This window comes from Sapajus apella, unplaced genomic scaffold (genome assembly GCF_009761245.1).
Source record: "Sapajus apella isolate SASKATOON/1434 unplaced genomic scaffold, GSC_monkey_1.0 scaffold12, whole genome shotgun sequence".
Classification (NCBI taxonomy): domain Eukaryota; kingdom Metazoa; phylum Chordata; class Mammalia; order Primates; family Cebidae; genus Sapajus; species Sapajus apella.
The window spans coordinates 19164569-19183899 of NW_022436952.1; the positions used below are offsets into that span (position 1 = coordinate 19164569).

A 19331-nucleotide genomic window follows, 5' to 3' on the forward strand; every position below is an offset into this window, starting at 1 on the left:
GTGAAAAGGTGAAAGTTCTTGACTTAATAAGGCACAGAAAGATACATATTGCACGTTCTTACTAATATGTGGAATCCAAAATAATCAAATTTGAAGCAGAGAGCAGAATGGTGGTTACAGAGGCTGGGACTTGAACGGAATGGGGGCGTGATGGTGAAAGGGTACAAAGTCAGTGAGGATGAGTATGTCTTCTCCCTTTGAGATACATCATGCACTGTGCGAATGTAGTAAATAACAGTGTATTACAATTTCAAAATTACTGAGTATATTAAAAATGTTCTCACCGCTGGGAGTGGTGGCTCATGCCTGTAATCCTAGCACTTTGGGAGGCTAAGGCAGGCGGATCACGAGGTCAGGGGTTTGAGGCCAGCCTCACCAACATGGTGGAACCCCTTCTCTACTAAAAATACAAAAATCAGCCAGGCATGGTTCCGTGCGCCTGTAATCTCAGCTATTCATGAGGCTGAGGCAGGAGAATTGCTTGAACCTGGGAGGTGGGGGTTGCAGTGAGCCGAGATCATGCCACTGGGCGACAGAGCGAGACTCCGTCTCAAAAAAACAAAAAAAAAAAAGCTCTCACCACAAGTATCTGAGGTGACAAATACATTCATTAGCTTTACTTCATTATTCCAATCGTATTCATAAATCATAACATCACCTCACTGCCTCATAAATATATACAATTTGTGAAATTTACAAAACAAAACAAAATAGACCTCCCCATAAGCCCTCTGCCAGCTCTTGAAGGCGTCATCAAGTGTCATCAGTTCCACCAGGAACTGCGAACTCAGCACGGGATGCTCACTAGAAATGACGGCACACACACTCCTGTTCATGTATACCATTTTATTGTGGGAGGAAAAGAGAATCAATGAATTTTACAAATCTGAAGGCTGTAACAAGTTGTAGAGGCTTTTCCCAGACATTCTTATGCAATGTTCTCCACAGTAAATAACCTGGGGGCAGCCAGGAGGGAATATTTCAGATCAGTAGAAACTGATCAGATGTTATCTACCTACAATCCCTTTAGACATTTTTGAGAGAACTCTTGACTGTTTAAATGTTGTTAAGTCCCACTCTCCCACCCTGACCAATGAATCCTCACAGACCAGCAGTGCCCTGGGGGACTGAGTAATGAAAACGTCCTGTCTGACTCCAAGACCTTTGGGCAGATGGGACTCTGCAGACCTGTGGGAGTACAAAGGACTAAAGAGCTACAGGTAACCGTGTTTGGTACCTGAGGCGATGCCTGGCCACAGGCTAACTCACAAAATTCCCAGAACCCTTCTCTGGCTCTTGAAGCCACTAGGCATGTGCAGGCTAATTTCTGAATTTAGGACCTATCAGCATGGACATGTGTTTTTCACCCAAGGGACACGAATGGGAGCTATGTGGGCTGGTTAGCCCAGCACACCCTCCTTCCTAACATCCCTTCTCTCTACAGCCTTGAAAAAGCTGTGCTGTGTAGCAGAGGAGGCGGCGGCCCACAGCAGTGACTTCAGAGGTACAGTAACCCATAGTGGTGTCTCCAGAGGTACAGTAATGGGACAGGGGCCAGAGGTATCTGGCTGGTATTAAGTCCAGGGCTACCCTTTCAGAAGGAAATGATTCCAACAGTGTATGTATGTTAACGTGAATGACAAAGATGCTTGTGACTCCCTGGAGTTCTGAAATGCTCACATCAATGGGGGTGAAGGGAGAACAGGGGCTGGCAGTCCACCCTGAGACTCCTTAGGCAAGCATGTGGAATCCCCATTCCCAGTGCACAGCAGCTGGCTCCCAGCTATTGTTATTGTTAGGAGGACTGGGGTTGAGAATGCGTGAGGTGGGGAAAACCAAAAAATGCGGGCCCTGGCTCAGTCACCAGGAAGGGGGTGCCACAAGACCCTCAAGGAACCTGAGCTCACAGAACTACAGACAGCAGATTATAAGGCTCGCGCTGTCTGGCCACCAAGTGACACTCTGCCCGGCAGGGGGAGTGTGTATGGTGTGGGGGTAAGGACGGAGCCAAAAGAGGAAGCCATGTATGGAAGAAGAAACAGAATGGAGGGTGGAGTTGGAGAAGAGATGTGGAAAGATCCTCAAAGGGAAAAATATTCCTTCTTTGTATTCACTGACTGAGCTGATGCATTTCTTATTTGGGGAGTATTTTGGCTTTTATTCTTAAAAAAAACTGTCAAGTGATCACTGAGCACCAAATTCATTTATAATCTTGTTCTAAACCCAGCAATTTTTCTTCTTGTGATCCAGAATTACCACAACACGCTCGCCTGGCAGCAGAGGGAAAGGAGCTGTGAGCGTCCCCGCGCACTCAGCTGGGAGGGGGCCCCGGGTTCCCGCCCCCGCGCCGCTGCTTGCAGGTGAGCATGAGCAGTAGCAGCAGTGGCAGGTGCCACAGGCTGCAGAAGAACAGTCTCCGCGAGCTCCTGCGGTCTGCGTCCACGTAGAAGCGGAAGCCGAGGTAGGAGATGTAGGCATTGATGGGGAAGGCAATGACGGGGAAGGTCCAAGTGGTGATGTCCAGGACGGGGGCTGCCACGGACAGCGCCAGCAGGGCCAGGCAGTGGCGCAGTGCCACGCGTCGGCACAGGCCCGGGTGGGTGACCGACATCATGCAGTAGCCGCCCCGAGAGTAGTCTTCACGGAGGCCCCAGCTCAGGGCGTTGAAATGAGGAAACTGCCAGGAGTAGAGGATTCCTCCCAGGAGAAACGCGCCTGTGCAGGGGTCAGGGAAGGAGAGGGAGACAAAGGCAGTCGTCACCCGAGATTCCCAAAGAATGGTTTCCTCTCCTGGGAGAGCTTGCCTGGCACGTCAGACGCGCTGCCACCATGCACTCTCATTGCTGCCTGCCTACATCAGGCTGGCTGGGAGACAGGCGGGGTGGGGCAGCCGATGCGCTAAGATCCTTCCGCAGAGACACGTGCACCTGGGAGGTGCATCTGGGAGGTGCCCGCATCTCTGCGGGCAGGAGGCTGTGGGGTCGGGCTCAAACCCTGCTTCACAGGGGGGCTGCCTGCGCTGCAGGAGGCTGTGGGGTCCAGCTCAGACCCTACTTCACAGAGGGACTGCCTGTGCTGCAGGAGGCTGTGGGATCGGGCTCAAACCCTGCTTCACATGGGGGCTCCCTGCGCTGCAGGAGGCTTAGCATCTGTGGCTCCTGCCCACCTGATGCTCCTCATGCCTCCCCGTATTGTGGGAAGGAAAGAAGTGGGAAACACTCTGGGTGCAACCTCTGTGCTAGAGGCTGAGCTCCATTTCTGCCCGCTGGGACCTGGGCGTGTGGCTCCAGGGAGGTGGACGCAGTGCTGCAGGCTGGAGGACGCTGCAAGTCCACTCCGCCTGTTCTGTGAACCTTGACTCCCTTCCCAGGGCGGTTAGTGGTCCCGGCTCAACACTGACAGAGCTGGATGTACCTGCAGGCCCGTGCTTCACACCCTGGCTCTGATCTGTTTACTGGTTTCGCCAGTGCACCACCAGGCTTCAAGGACACATGCCTGCCACATCGTCTCCCCATCCCCCAGAGCCGGGCACAACAGCACAAACAGGAGGTGTGAAAACCACGTGTTAAATAAAATGGGCCATAAAGATAAAATGGTCCTGTAGTACAATGATAACTTGTCTATGGCTATGTAATTTTTCAACAAGCACTTAATACCCTGAGCACCATTTTGCCCCTTTCTCTGGAACAGTCTCCCCAGCATCCACATGGGTGGAATAAAGACTGCCATGGGTGGAATGAAGGCTGCCGTTCACTGAATTCCTATTACGTGACAGACCCTACTTTCCTAGTTTGCCCCATTTAATCTTGACTATTGGATTTTGAGGTAGATTTATAATCTTCATTGAAAAAGAAAAAATGAGACAATATTAAGCTCACCAAAAAGAGGTGGAAGAGCAATTCACACAAGGCTGCTTGATTTTCAAGCCAGGGTCCCTCTATGACATGCACTAAACCACCTAAGACAGACAGTCCCCCTGGGGTGGGGACTGGAAGCAGGGGCCCGTTATTCCTGCATAGGTGATTCGTACTCATGCCAAAAAAAAAAAAAAAAAAAGAAAAAAAAAATGCTTCCCAGGCACCTCCTATGGGGCAAGCACTGTGCTAGGCACTGGAGATACCACGAAGGTGGACATGAAGAGCCGCATTAGTGATTCTAAAGTCACCGCACCAAATGCAGTCAGGAAAAGTGCACGGTGCAGTGAAGACACACAAGAGGAGCTGATTGAGTCAAGGGGACCAGAGGAGGCTTCTCTGAGAAAGGGATATCTGAGCTGAGCAGGAGGGAGGGGGGACCTTGTCAAGTCAGGGCTGGTGGAGGGGACGGTATTCACAAAGGCCTTGGGGCCGGAAGGTTTGAGGAGTGGTCAGTATAAAGAAAAAAGATGAACACGTGTTAGGAGTGATTGAACTACATATATATATGGTCAATTTTACTGTATGATAAAAGGAAGGTGGTGTGGCTTGGCTGTAGTGCTGAGAACGACAGGGAACGTTCTTCAGAACAATGCTGGCTGGAGTGTGGTGGCATGGTCTCAGCTCACTGCAGCCTCGATCTCTTGGGCTGAAGTCACCCTCCTGCCTCAGCCTCCTGAATAGCTGGCACTACAGGTGCGTGCCACCAAAGAGATAATTTTTTAAAACAATTGTTTGCAGAGATGGGGTCTTGCCATGTTGCCCAGCCTGGCCTTGAACTCCTGGCCCCAAGCAATCCTCCTGCCTCAGCCTCTCAAAGTGCAGAGATTACAGGCATGAGCCACTGCACTTGGCCTTGACTTTGCTATTCTAAAAGCCACAGATAGCCACGGAAGGATCTTAACACATAAGAGTGCTGCGCATGTGTGACTGTGTGTGTGTGTATGTGTACCTCTGTTGTGAGTGTGTGCAGCTATGTGTGTAGGGGGTGAGGGGAGGGGCACCAGTGCTAAGCAGTCCTATTTGTGAAGGGAAAATTGAAGGGGCCTACAGCAGGTATGGAAGGACCAATCAGGAGATGAGGAGTGAGGGGATGAAGGAGGACAGTGGTTAGGATCAGGATGGTGAGAGCGGAGATGCAAAGAAGATGAATTTGGAAGGCAAAAGGAACAGGACGTGCATGCGCTATAAATTAGAAGGGGAGGAGAGAGGGAGGAGGAATCAATAGCAAGTCCTGGGCTTACGGATCCATCGAGAGGCCACTCACTGAGACAAGCAGGGAGGAAGGGAGAGGAGGTCATGAGTGTGACCTTGGGTGTGTTCAGTCTGAGGGGCCTTTGAGACATCCAAGGGAAAAGTCACTAAGAGGGGTCTGGCATCCAGGTGTGGGTAAGGTCTGTGATAAGCAAGTGGGAGCATCTGCCACACACACCTATTCCTGAGTTAGCCACAGGGTCCAGGCAGACAGTTATGTGTCTGCATTTCCTACCCGAAGTGAACTTCTTAGGGTATGTTCACTTTCCTTTGAATCTCCAGGCATCAGAACATAGAATGTATGTAATAATATTGTAGTAAAGTGTGCCCAAACTCATAATAGGAGCCAATGTGAAAAAAAAATGGATTTAACTCTAAGTTATTCCCAAGATCGCCGTTTCCCAACACTAGCTTAGGAACCAGTAAGGCAAACTCTTAAGACTCTGTCTACCTTCTCCATCCTCTCCTCTGGAACTGCCTTCTCCATGGGGTCCCTGGCAAAGAATTGAGAGTTCACCAACCCACTGTGTAATCTACCCTGGAAAGCGCCATGCTGCACAGGGAGAGAGGTTGAGAATTTGTGACCACAGTCTTCCTTCAGGTAATAAGGATCTTTGAAGCCCCTGGTCTGCAGGAATGTTCAGAAAAAGAGAGCCAGGGGCTACTGCTAGGTAGAACTCACCAGGAGACAGAGCACTTTGCATAATGCAGAATACTTCAGAAAATAAGTCTGGGGCTCTAAGCCCCTGAGGGACCCCTGTTTGTGCAAATGCCAATGAGCATGAGAAGGAACCAGCTCCTCCTTTAATCTCTAATCTGTAGTCCTCAACAGTGGAGAACGCAGAGAGACACTAGGGGGGCAGGCTTTGCAAGTCATCTAAAAGAAAGAATGAGGATTTTTAATGTACATTGTTCTGGGCAGAAACTTAATCATTTGAATTAACGTTTATCAGGCAGGGCAGTTGTAGCATTATCAAGTGGAACTTGTGTGGGTGCAGATGATTTAAGAGGGATGAGGGCCTCCTTTTATAACCATGAATAGTTTTCTGTGGCTTCCATAAGTCAGTCAGCTCCTTTTCAGTTTTCCAGTATGGGAGGAAATATAACAAAGACCTCATTTTAGGGTCCCCATTTCAGTAGGGTTACTGTTAAATCCCCCAAATTCATTTTTAACCTTAAATAATACATGTATATGTATATATCTTAGTTCATGCAAAGACACTTAATTTTCATGCTGATAATAGGAGCAGTTATTATTTACTGAATCCATTAACCTGGTAAACAGATGACAGGTGTCTCACACGTAGGCACAATTCTGGGTGCTGGAAAGGCAGTGGCAATCAAGGCAAAGTCCTGCTTAAAGTCTAGTGGGAGAGATGGACATAAACACAAGAAAGAGTGCTGATCGCTATTTAGAGACTAGACTCAAAACAGGGTGATGCAATCGGGGTACCATGAGACTGAGTGCTCAGGAAAGGCCTTTCCACAGGTGACATTTAAGCCATGACTCAACTAACGGCAAGAAGAACTCTATCAGATGCTGGGAAAGGTCCCAGTAGGCTTCTGGGACAACATAGAGGCTACCGTGAGGGACAGGTATAAGACAGGACTGGGAAGGCATCTGGAAACCAAGATAAGGAGTGGGGTCTTCCCCTAGCGCAGGGGGAGAGCAGGGAGTGGGGGTGGCAGAGGGGGGTTCGCCCCTCGGGTGGAGAACCCCGAGGACAGACACCAGTGAGTGTGCTCATGGTAGAGACATGAAGAGTTTTATTTGTGACTGTTTTAAGTTACGATCCCTATTTCAGTAGGGTTTTAAGTTTGAGGTACGTAATAGACATCTCAGTTGAAATGCTTATGGCTGTCATGTGCCAGGCAATTACATGTATGCTTTCTAATCCTCACAACAACCCCGCCTAGAGGTATCATTACCATCATCTTAAAGATGAGAAAGATTAATTTGCTTGATGACATTCAGCACTATTGGCACAAGATACTAGCACCTTCTGTTAGAATGTGGTTGGTTATTCTGGACAACATAGGAAGACCCCATCTTTACAAAAAAATAAAAGAAAAAAAAGTTAGGTAAGGTGCCACGTGCCTACAGTCTGACCTACTTGGGAGGCTGAGGAGGGAGGATTGCTTGAGCCAGGCAGGTCCAGGCTGCAGTGAACTATGACTGCACCACTGTACTCCAGCCTGGGCGACAGAGCAAGACCCTAATTCTTAAAAACAAAAAGAAAGAAAGAAAGCTGTTGCCACACACAGACTCAAATTAGTGGCATTCCAACATCAGTGGACTGTTGGTTGCTCTGGGTAGAGGAAGTCCTGCTGAAAGAAAAATTGAGGATGTATTTTCTAGTACCTTGAAAAAAAGAGCGATCTGTTTTAACAACAAAACTATCAACCAGATGGCATTTTTTTCTTGGCAGTGAGTACTCTTAGGGAATTAAAAAGGGCAGAGGAAAGGTTGGGATGCCCAGGTACAACTGACGGAGGAAACAGGGTGATGCGAGTAGATTTCTTTGTATTTTGATGGAAAATAAAGTGACTTCTCGATTTTATAGTGACTGGTAAGAAGAAGCGTTAGTCTTGGGGTGTAGGGTCATGCTGAGACTTTGAACGCCATGTACAGAGGAAGCCCAGCCCCAGCTCATGAGCTGTCTCAGATTCAAAGAGTTTGCAGTTATGACAGCCACAAGCACAGGGGGAAGTGTTTTGTTAAGAAAAACAACATCAGTGATAACTTAGAAATGGGGGAAGGAATCGGATCATTCAGAGCTTGGTGTCTGCTCTGCTCTAGAAATAGCTCAGAAAGAGCAACCTCAGCTGGGAAAACGGCTAAAAAAGCAGCTCCAAATGTGGGATTTTCCTTGTCTTTCTCAAAAGCCCTCCTTTTTTGTGTGTGTCTACCAAAGTATTTTGTTTTGCTCGATACACTTTTTCAGTAATGCTTCTGCTTAAAATAAACATAATTAAAGAAATCGTTTTCCTGAGAGCAGCATGCTGTTTTCTGTAAGAGGAAATTGGGTGTGGGTTTGGCTCATGTCACAAATGAAGGAGCTTTGGAAATCACAGCCTAGCCTTAATGGATTGTAATCAGAAAACCACCACCCACACACAGTTTTACTTGATATGCTTCAACTGCCTCTCCTCCTATAAAAGATGAAAACAAATTACTCTCTTCATCAAGATAAGGTGAACTAGAACAGGAAGACTTGAATTAGTCCTGGGGCTGTGGTGGGACCCACGTTCCTTGTGGAGTAAACATAAAGCACTCAATTGACTAATTCAAAGACCTTGCCTTCTTTCAAGATAAGTATTCTACTCATCTCCTCTGCCTCAAGTTCCCAAAGCAGTCCATTTTTATTGGGTCTGTCATCTATGACAACACATCTGGACTGCGTGCCCCTAGAGATAGACACAGTCTGTTCTCAAAGTCCTCTGCTGGTGTCTGGCCAGGGAGAAAGACAATACAAAGGGAAAACGGATTACAGCCCCTGGTGAATGTTACTTAGTGCATGCAGAGAACACTTAATTCAGCCTCGAGAGGTCAGGCAAGGCTTCCTGGAAGAAGTCATTTGTGAACCGAGATCTAAAATTGGTCTCTGAGTTTCAATCCACTCAAACAAACCATGTATTTTCTACTTCTTTTAACTGTATCTTCCCATTTTCCTACCTTACCCTGCAGAATCTTTGTACATATTAGGTTTAACCATATTTGGAAGAAATGTCCACTTCTTTTCTGTTCATCGAATACTTGCTAGTCTATGAACATAGAAAATGCTGAAACTCTAGGTGGCGTATCTGTAGATATGGTTCTCCAGAGCACAGCAGCTTCCTGAGAGCATGGAGCTGAAATCCCAGTTCAAAGGCAATTCCACAGAACATCCATGTGTGCAGGGCATCGTTGACTTCCCTCCTTACTCGGAAAATGGAGAAGAGCACATCTGCTGTAATGTGTGTGAGAACAGCTGGAGATAACCCTCATCCAGTGGCCCGGCTCTGATTAGAGGGCCGTATTAGTGGGGCAAGGCTCATTAATGTCTTCCCGATGACTTGTTGAAAATATATGTGTTTTTACACTCTCTCGAAACATCTATTAATCACTCTACAACATACAGAATGGAGGAGAATCGCAATCATTTCCACTGCTGCCCATCGTCCACAAATGCTTTTGTCCATGGCACACCTCCATCACTATGCTAACAAAACTAAGGTGATTCCTGCTAAATGGTATTTGAATAGAATGGAGACAAAAATCCTCAAACTGGAGCTCTGACTCTTAGGAGTTCCTTGTGGAATGGAGTTCTTCAGTTTTGGCTGGCTTTCTCTGTCTGACTGCCCAGTGAGCACCTTCCCGCCCCCCTACCCCCAAACCCATTGTCACTCACCATCCACGCATGGCCTTGCAAAGGATAAAGAACCCTAGCTCCAGTGAACCTTGGTGCTGGGTTTGGGAGGCCTTCCTTCACCGTACAATGGGCTCCTCTCTGATGTGGCCCACAGTAGCGCGTCTGCTCCATGATGGGTTATACTTGTGCTTTCAGGGTTATGTGGTTATGTAGGCTGGGGGCTAGCTGGGGAAGCAAAGCCAAACCCAGAGCTTCATGGTCACAGATTTCAAAGCCTTTCTTTTGAGGGGTAACACAAAGGAGGTTGTGAAACAGATCAGCCTCAACAGTGCAATAGACTTCTGTGGTGCTGCAGATAAAGGGAAGAGGATGTGGGGCCAGTTTATCAACTGCACAGGAGACAAAAGGGAAGATTAAAAGTCCCCTGAAAATAGGAAATAGAGTGGGCAATAACTGTTTGCCCTTGAAGAATTCTTTGCAAGTAGCTTAGAATAATGGAGAGGCTCGGTGGGTGGGAGAGTGTTGGATTCTCTCCCTCACCTCACTGTGCACTGCCGCCCTCTAGGCAGTGTCATGGGGAGCCTTCACTTAAAGAGAAAGACAGGAGTATAGGAAGCACACAGCTCTGACTCCGAAAACAGTGCTCCCCCTTTTCTCTTGTTGCCATTTCCCTGGAAGGATGTTTCAAGCATCAGTGAATTCTCTCTCAAATTCAAATGCTTCCTACTCCTTTAGCTCATGTTGAAAAGTCTTTCCATCTTTATCACTTAAGTATTAATTAATTCATTGAAGAATACTAGTTACATGTGCACTCTGACCCAAGCACCATGCCCACCAGAGGCTGGCCTATCACAGCGTCATCTATCATTCATTCAGGAAGGCACTGGCCTAGCTCCCTAAAAGCTTGTGATCAATTACGGTCAACACAGTATGAGTGATAAGACCTCAGTACCCTTAGTACCAAAGTTTGCCTCCAATTCTGCCACCAAATCTGGGGGCTTGCAACATATTTCTAGTATGTTCTTTCATAGCTCTTTTTTTTGGCCTTTCAAGAGAATATAGTGTTCGAAATATTGTTTGTCTGCTAATATTCCCATGAAAATGTTCCTTGTTTATTTTGTCTTTAAAAATACCATTTAGCTTAATCTGGAGCTCCAAGGCTAGTATAACTTAATCTGGAGCACTAAGGCTAGTTATGGTAAAATCTTACACAAAGTGAACACAGACACAGATACTGATTTTCAAGCTTAGTTTCAAACTGAGGCAGCATTATAAAGGAAATCGTTAAGTGCTTGGGTTAAACAGTACCTGGTACTTAGTAAGCCCTCAATAAATATTTGTTGAATGAGTGAGTGAATAAATTCACTCCGACTCTACTTTCTCATCCAGGAATAAGGGAGGTAAATAAAGTGAAACAGCATTGAACATTTTGTAGTTTACCAGCTGAGGGTAAAAAGTCTCATTCTTTTTGTTGCTAAAACCATCCATCTGCCAAATGTCACTTCCTGATAAGAGCCCATTTCTAAGTCCTCATTTGTAACTAAATGTTGGCTGACATAATTAATGCTTAACACACATTTGAATTACAAGCCAAAGACAACTGACAAATCCACTCTACAAGATGGTCATTACAGAGGACCAATCCATAAACTCCACAAACATGGAATTTATTCAAATTTAGGAAAATGAGGAAAAAGAATCTGAACCTTTCTAAGATATGGAAGTGATGAAAAGAAGTGGCTTTGGCAAGAAGGAGGGGGAAGAGATTTAACCCAAGCCTCTGAGATACACTAATAGTCTCTGGAGATAAACACTGTGGAGAGCCCTAATGCGTGTGGCTCCAGGCCTGCTTGCAGCTGGAATGTTGGCTGGGCACTTATCTACAGTCCCCTCCCTCCTCTACCTCCTCAGAGAGGGCTCCTTCACTGGGGCTCCAGCAGGTCACTTCTGTCATTGCCATTCCCTGTGGGCAGAATCAAACCACGTGCTGCAGTTCCTGTGACAACAAGCTGGCTAGAGCAGGGGCCAGAAAGCAACCCTCTCATTCTGCTTTACCTGAATTTTAGCTAGGATGCATTTTTAATGTTTCCTGCTAACAGTAGTTAGGCTTAATAAAAAATAAAAAAAAAAAAAAAAAAAAAAATTAAGGCAAGGTAATTAGGCAGGTGAGAGGAAAAGGCCTAACTCAGGCTCAGAGGAAAAGGGACACAAGTAAAATCCCATTATAATGATTACCTTTATAGACAGAAGGACTTTGTAAAATGAAATTATTTCCGGCGCACAGAAGCAGCTGGGCTGCAGAGTCCTGACGGAACCACCATAAGGAGGGTTCTCGGGCTGGGCCCGCGCTTGGTGCCACAGCACTCTCTGTAGCAAGCATTGGACTGAAAGCTGCCAGCACCGTGATGGGGAGAAAAGCTGAGCTGCTTACAGTTCATTGTGCAGTTATAAAATAGCAAACATCAAGAACAATTCACATTTGCTTAGTTTTTACAACATCCGTCTGCTAATCTACGCCATTCTCTCCACCCCCCATCCTACCTCACTCGCTCCATGCTGGATTCCCCCGAAGTGGGCGGACCAAACACCTGCGTGGTGCCCACACCTCTCACTGGGCATCTAGAACAATTAGAAGTTCTTTTACACTGTCTGATTTTTAAAAAGTCAAAGTAGTTGTGGGGAAAAAAACAATCAGAATCCCACAGAATGTCCTTATAGTTATTTTATGTTGTATGTTTTTGCAGGAGGAGAGGAGGTCACAATCTCTTCAGTGCTTCTTAATCTGGCCCACAGCCACCACAAAAGCCACAGAATGATCCAGACTCCAAGAAGGGGAAAAGGTACTTCCTGACATGCTGCATTTCCTTGCTGGGTGGAGCACTCTGACCCATGGGCTGCCTTGAATGCACAGTGTTTTCTATAGCTACTAATCTTTAAACAGTTCTCCTCCCAACTAGATGGTTAGTTGAGCCTTCAATACATGAGGCTTTGGGATTTCCATTTCAAATCTTGGCTAAGCTGCTTCCTCTCCATCTTGACTACCATCTACTGAGCCCCAGGAAGGGCTTTTGCAAAAGTATCCACAGTCAAGGCAAATGGATGACTAAAGGGTTGGTGCTGGGTATTCAATGTCCTGGTTCAGAAGGGAATACCTTCCTCCTTCAAACGTGTATCCTTCATCCATTTCCCCACTTGGAGAGTCACTGTGTTAACAAGTTGCTCCTTCAGAGGATAATCAGATGGATGCTTCACTACTTAAAAGGCAAAATGTTAATTAGGGAAGGCAAAGAGAGTGTGGGAGTGGGCAGGTCTAGGGTAGGTAGGCCCCTAGTGGAGAGAGAAGGAAGTGAGAGGAGAGGAAGTAGGAGGTGAGAGGATGCACACATGCTTGGGAGGACAATAAAGGCAGGCCTCTGCAATTCACTGACTTTCCAATACCACGGAGAATCTGCAGCACATTGTTAGATAATCTTAAAAGTATGACCCTGCTGTTACGCTGCCTCAAGCTCCAGTGGGTCTTTATCACCACTGAATGAGTATAAGCTCCTCTGCAGGTGGCTCATCCTAGCCCAAGTCCCTACCCTACTCTGTACTGCAGTGGCTTTCAGGCTTGTAAGCCTTTGTATACGGTCTCCCCTCTTCCTGGAAAGCACACTCTCTCCTCAAGTAAACTGGTCATGACTTAATTCAGTAGTCTTGCTTCTCCAAAGTCGTCTGGGACCAGTTTGGGGGAGGTTAAGAGAGCCCATAGCCCTCTGAAGATACCCTGCTAAAGCTCTTAGATTACTCAGTCGTTTGGTTACCTGCCCGCCTCTCCCCAAAGACCCTGAGACATGATTTCCTGAGGATACTCACTGGGTTTCGGTTATATCTGTGTCTCTCAATGCCTGGCAAACAGTAGGTCCCCAGCTGATACTTGCATGACAAAGCGATTATGGGGACCAGTTTACAAAGGTGGTGATCCATCTTTGGTGGCTCAAAGATTACATGCTTGGCAATACCACAGAAGAGGGGAAACCATTTTTGCCAATTTTTCTCAGAAGGGCTCTTTATAACTATAGATGCCCCCCCAAATGAGAACCCTCAGATGAGAGATATCCCCTCTATGAATAATATAAATGATACCATTAGTACAACTCAAATAATACCATCTGCCCATGCCCTAATCTCTAGGTACTTTCAAGATGTTCTAATGGCCAGAGCTCTTTCTGGTTCCGTCTTTGCAAATTGGTAGGTCCTTAAAGTGTGGTCCCTGGACCAGGGGAATCAGCAGCACCTAGAAACTTGTTAGAAAAAAAAATTCTCAGACCCCATCTCAGCCCCTTGAACCATAAGTTCCAGGGGTAGGGCCCAGGAATCTGTGTGTAAGCAAGCAATCCAGGTGATTATCATGTGCCCTAAAGTTTGAAACCACCGTTTTAGACTTTAGCGGGACGACAGGTATAGTCTCATTATTTAAAGTACATATTCATGTGAGGACGATGAAATACAGATTCATAAGGATGTCTACCTTTCCACCAAGGCAGTACGGTCTAAGTTAACATTCTGTAATAGCGAAAAAATTCTACATCTGTGCTGTTGACAGGGTAGCTACTAGGTACATGTGGCTTTGGGCATTTGAAACATGGCTACTGGGACTGGGTAACTGAATTTTAAAGTTTATCTAGTATAAATTTAAATTTAAATAGCCACTTGGGCCTAGTGGCTAACATACTAGACAGTATGGTTCTAGAAGATGACTAAGCAATATAAAACTATATTCAACCCAGTTCCTAAAATCCCAGCAATAAAAATCTTTTAAAAAATACGTTTTCTTAGATTCTGTCACCCTTAAAATGGAAGGTACCTATATTCATGGATTTGTTCATTCAGTGACGTATTTGCTGCTTATCTCAAGTTGGTTCTATCAAATTAATGTTTGGAAACTTTTTTGAAGTAGTTTAAAGCATTACGTAAAGTAGTAGTATTCTTTCTGCATAATCTTGACAAGGCTTTGAGCATATGATCTGACCTGCAATAAATTCGGATGCTGGGCCAGGAAGTCATGTTGTTGCTGTTACAGGAAGGCCTGTACTGTGTGCCCCATAATGCATCTTTAAGATTTAAAGAAAAAGGATATATTATAATAGAGGTCAAACTCAAAAGCTGCCAAGGGAACGTCTCTTTGTGGTTATACATGTCTTTCGGACTGCTCTGATTTATACCAGGTTCTGTTCGGGTAGATAAGGGGTCTCATTTTCCAAGACAAATATGTACTTTCATCCTGCTACCTAAACAAGGGATGAGCTGCCCTTTGCTGTCCATCATGAATGAGTTTGTACATAAAAAGTCAAATTTGTATTATAGAAAGACTATAATCAACATTAAAAAATTTATCTTAAATATGACTATTAGCAGTTTAGCCAAATCCAGACTATCCCTAAACAAATACCGGCTCTTGCCTGAATGCACACTCCTAAGTGAAGACTTTTGCAAAGCTTTTTCTCTAGCCTCTGGGGAGGCAACTCCAGCCTGCATATACTGGGACTTCTTCAGGAGGAAACTGCCTGGGAGTATGACAAGGGCCTCTAGTCCTCAGCAAGAACCTGGGCCCTAGGACTCTGCATAGATTTGGACTGAACTGCCCATAAAAGTCTCCTGTGATACCAGTGCCTAAGGCTGTAATACTCGGCCCTGACTCTGGCCCTGTCTGGGACATCCCAGATAGAGGTGTCTTGTTCCTTTGTGCCAGGCTTGTGGAAGTTGAATAGGGTTCAGGCACTCCTGCCAGGACATAGGGTGTCTCCATTAGACAGGCAGGTGGTTCAGTGCAGGGACCCGAGTGCTGAAGTGGAGCTACGCCCTTGAGCAAGGGGGATACTCCCCATGCAGAGCCTAGGAAGTACCGCATTTTCTTTCACGGTCTCCACCTCCAATGTTTGCACAATCACTATAAAGATTTTGAGGGGAATAAGAGGGAAGAGGACAGTTGGGTTGAGGGGAAAAAGGGGTTTGGGTCAAATCAAGTGAGCTCCAGGTGGAACTAAGGAGAAGGAACATAAGTGGGTGTGGGGGGGTTGGTGGTTTACAGGTGTATTCTGTAAAGGTCAACTATAAACCAGAGTGAACACACAGATGTCATCTAGCCCAGGGATGCCAAGCCCAGGCTTTAAACCCTCGCTTCCCTCACCCAATGCAAACCTCACAAATGGACCCCAGAACTCTTTCCCACCAGACCTGCAGGCTCCTAAGTCTTCAAAATAACAGCCAGAGGACAAGGCTGCATGGCTCAGTTTACAAACCAAACAAAATCTTCCCTTTCCTGATCTGTGCCAGTCCCTCCACTGAATGAAGGAGGATTCCTGAATGATAACAATAGCATACGGATCCCAAATTGAGCTCTCACCATGGTCCAGCACTTTACAAATAACAGCTCATTTCATCCTCACAATGACTCCATGAAGGGAGATGATGATTAGCCCCATGCAGGAGATGAGGAGACTGTGGCAGAAAGAGGCTGAGTTCAGCTGTGAAGGACACGCAGCTCATAAGTGGTGGGGTTGGCCTCTCCCCCACCAGCGTCCCTGCTCGCCCCCACTTTGCTGACGCTGCCTCCCACGTGGACAAGGCTATGGTTTTAGCTTTATCAGAGAATACACAAGCACATAAGTTTTAGAATATTATACTTGCAGATTCATTAAAATCCGACCTTTACAGGATATTAAAACCATTCTAAGAGACAATCATGGTGAAGGTGTAATCGCATTTGTAAGCTTGCCAAATCGGAGTGTAAGGGCTTTTATGAAAAGTTTCAGAAATGTGGCTTAAAGGGTAACCATTTATAGTCAACTGCCTTTTGATCTCTCATGTGAAAAATATGTACTTACATATATTGCAGGAAACCTCACCACTTCCTTCCTAAGTGTCGGTCAAAAACACTAATTACTTGACTAATTAGACTGTGAAACTTCCCTTACAGATGGTAAAAATGAGCTATTTTCACCCCACAAATTTAGATGTGACATACCACCAAGAAATGTAGAAATCTTTCAATGGTTTTATTGTAGATAGCATGAACAATTTAAGCAAATCATATAAAAATAAATTAGAAACTAATGAAAATAATCAGCCCTTTCTTAAGAGAGGAACACAACCCAGTTCTACAAGAGTCCAGAGCTAGCCAAAAAGGCCAGGTCCAGACACCTTCTCCCTGCCCCATGAATTGGTTAGTCCTAGCTTGGTCTGTGATTTTCATGGTGGCTTCAGGCACTTTCTTTTATCCACCTGCAGTCACAGGCGGGCAGCACTGCTTCCTTTGCTTTCTCCCAGGCATTCCCCACAAGGGAAAGTATATGTCATGTCCACCTGCCAGCCATGATGACACAGTCTCCCTTTACTCTGCGTTCACAGAATTTCAGTCTGCCACATCAGCACATTTGCCAAAAGAATCAGTGTGGGATGAAATGGAATTGAACCGAGTGCTACAGCTCGAGGAGGAAACGCCTCCCTGACCAGAGTGTGCTCATGTGCTCATCACGGGACACTTACCAGCATCGAGGCTGCCCGTGGCCGCTGTCCAGCCCATGACAGGCGGGATGGCCCCAACCACGGCTCCGACCCATGTGTTAGCAATGCTGATCCTCTTCAGTGGTGTGTAGCAGCAGGTATACAGGAAAATGTTGAAGAGCCCCAGGGCTCCTGTGAGTGGATTCACCCCCCAGGTCAGAATGGCAACTCCAGGAACAGCACAGCAAGTGGCAAAAGACACAGCTAACAATGGGCTGGAAAAGAACAGAGAACATGGAGTGACCATCTTCACCTTAACTCAATCATACCACCTAGAATCGGCATTGACAAAGTGCAAATAATCCACCTGGCCAGTAGGGGCAGTCAGTACTGGTCTGGCTTCTTCCTGGATATGGGGAATCCTCTCTATGAAACAAACTTGAATATGCTTGTGAGAGCTCTGGCTGCTCTTCTTGATTTTTCTAGCTGACAGTAAAGTGGTGAAGAGAGTCGGGGTTACAGTGTTCTGGATTCACACAGGTTCTGTCCCTTCCTGGCTATAGGATGGCTAGGTTTCACTTACTCCTCTCTACAAGAGAAATGATCATCTCTTTCTCCTAGGGTTGAAGTGAAGACTGAGACAATGCCTCCTCTGCATAGTGTTCCATTTTATATTTAGTCATGAACAAACCACTTAAAACACAATATTGGAAGATTTGGGCAGAAAATAGCACCTGAATTCTGGAAGCAGTTCTCCCCCCTTATTTATACTTTATTGAAACATCACTGAATTCATGATAATGAGTAGCAGTGGTGTGCCTCCGACTGCCATCATTATCGTGTCTGTAAGGAACTACAGGCTCAGCCTGCTACCAGTTCCCGACAACAGCAAACACCAGGTGGCTGTTGTACAGTGCCAGTGTCGTACTTGACTTATGGACACAGGATTTTCAAGGGGAGGTCGCACAATGTTATTTATGTAAATGAAGCCCATCAACTAAAACTCTACAATGATAATCATTATCACAAGCCTGTTTCTCCAAAAGCCTAATTCTAAAAGTAGACTTTGCATGGAATCTGGTGAAAGACTTTTTGAGAGTCTAGATAAATTGGATGTCCTAGTTCCTGCTTATATGCATGTTTGTTTATTCTTTCTTGAGAAGCCTAAGGAGGTTACTCAAGCCTGCCTTCTCCTTGCAAAAGCCATAATTCCACTTCTGAGTAAGGTATGTTTGTGTAGTGTTCAGTGACCCCGCTCAATTAAAGACTCCACAATGTGCTTCTTGGGAAGCAAGAGCCACCAGTGTGCAGCTTCTAGGGTGCTCTGGTTTTAAAAACAGCCAACTCCCTAAAGAGGCAGTCTTTACCCGACGTGCACACATGTGAGATGATACCCTTCTATGCACAGGGCTGCAGTGTTCCCATGGCAGGAGAGAAGCCCTGGGTCTATGAGACGGCCCCTCTAGGAAAAAGGCTAACTTGTAGAATTATGACAAGTTAGAATTCAGCCGGGAGGGGACCAGGGCAGAGCCCAGCAGCTGGAACTACAGTACTGAATAAAGTCAGGGCGAGGGAAGTCAGGACAACAGAATATGAAAGCTAGAAGTAACTTGATGGAGAATTCTGGCCACCACCCTACCATTCTGCTATGGGGACCAGCACTGACTCTTTCCTCCCAGGCTTGTAGCCACTGTGCCCAAAGAGTGACCCAACTGAGTGGGAATTTTGATGGAAAATGAGAAAATACAAGGCATATGTTGCTGTCAAGGTGCTTGTGACAGAAGAACCATAACCTACAGCTGAGAGACTTCCGAGTGCACATTCTGCCCTGGGGTGCATTTCCACCCACCTGTTCCTGGGCCATCTCTTCTGAACCCTGTGGTCAGTTACTTCCACAACACTCACTCAAGCACCATTAATAATTCATTCTGCCTTGTCCATCCAAAATTCCCACCCTGGATCTGCTCAAAAACCTAGTCTCTGCTCCTGCTGGGAAAGTCCTACACTCATACTAACTGACTGCATTTCAAGGAGATGGCTTAACAGTGCTGGTGCTTAGACAGGGTTGATTTCCATTTTCATTCCTTATAGTGACAATTTTAACTCCTATCCTGACTTCTCAAGGCTCCAGCTTCACTCTAGCTCCCAATGCACCTTAACAGATGCCCTGCCTTCTTACACAATAGTGACAAATGCCCTCAGATTTACTTTCTTTCTGCCATTTCAGAAGAGGCTATCTTCATCTCTTTTAAAGATAAACCCTCCACTTTTGTTTTTATTTAATCTCCTCCCTAATCTGTCTTTTATCTTCTATCTCTACTGTCTA

The 19331-nt window shown here is 46.0% G+C and overlaps 1 protein-coding gene across 1 annotated transcript in view; it reads right to left on the reverse strand.

Annotated features, from left to right (window-relative positions):
* Positions 1-602: 602 nt before the first annotated feature.
* LOC116553094 (protoheme IX farnesyltransferase, mitochondrial) overlaps positions 603-19331 on the reverse strand; it is a 127916-nt gene continuing 109187 nt past the window's right edge. The window contains exons 6-7 of the mRNA XM_032280226.1: positions 17048-17280; positions 603-2715 (exon numbers count right to left, since the gene is read on the reverse strand). Of these exons, the coding sequence (XP_032136117.1) occupies positions 2312-2715; positions 17048-17280 (637 nt within the window). The 3' untranslated portion in view covers positions 603-2311. The remainder of the gene's footprint in view (positions 2716-17047; positions 17281-19331) is intronic.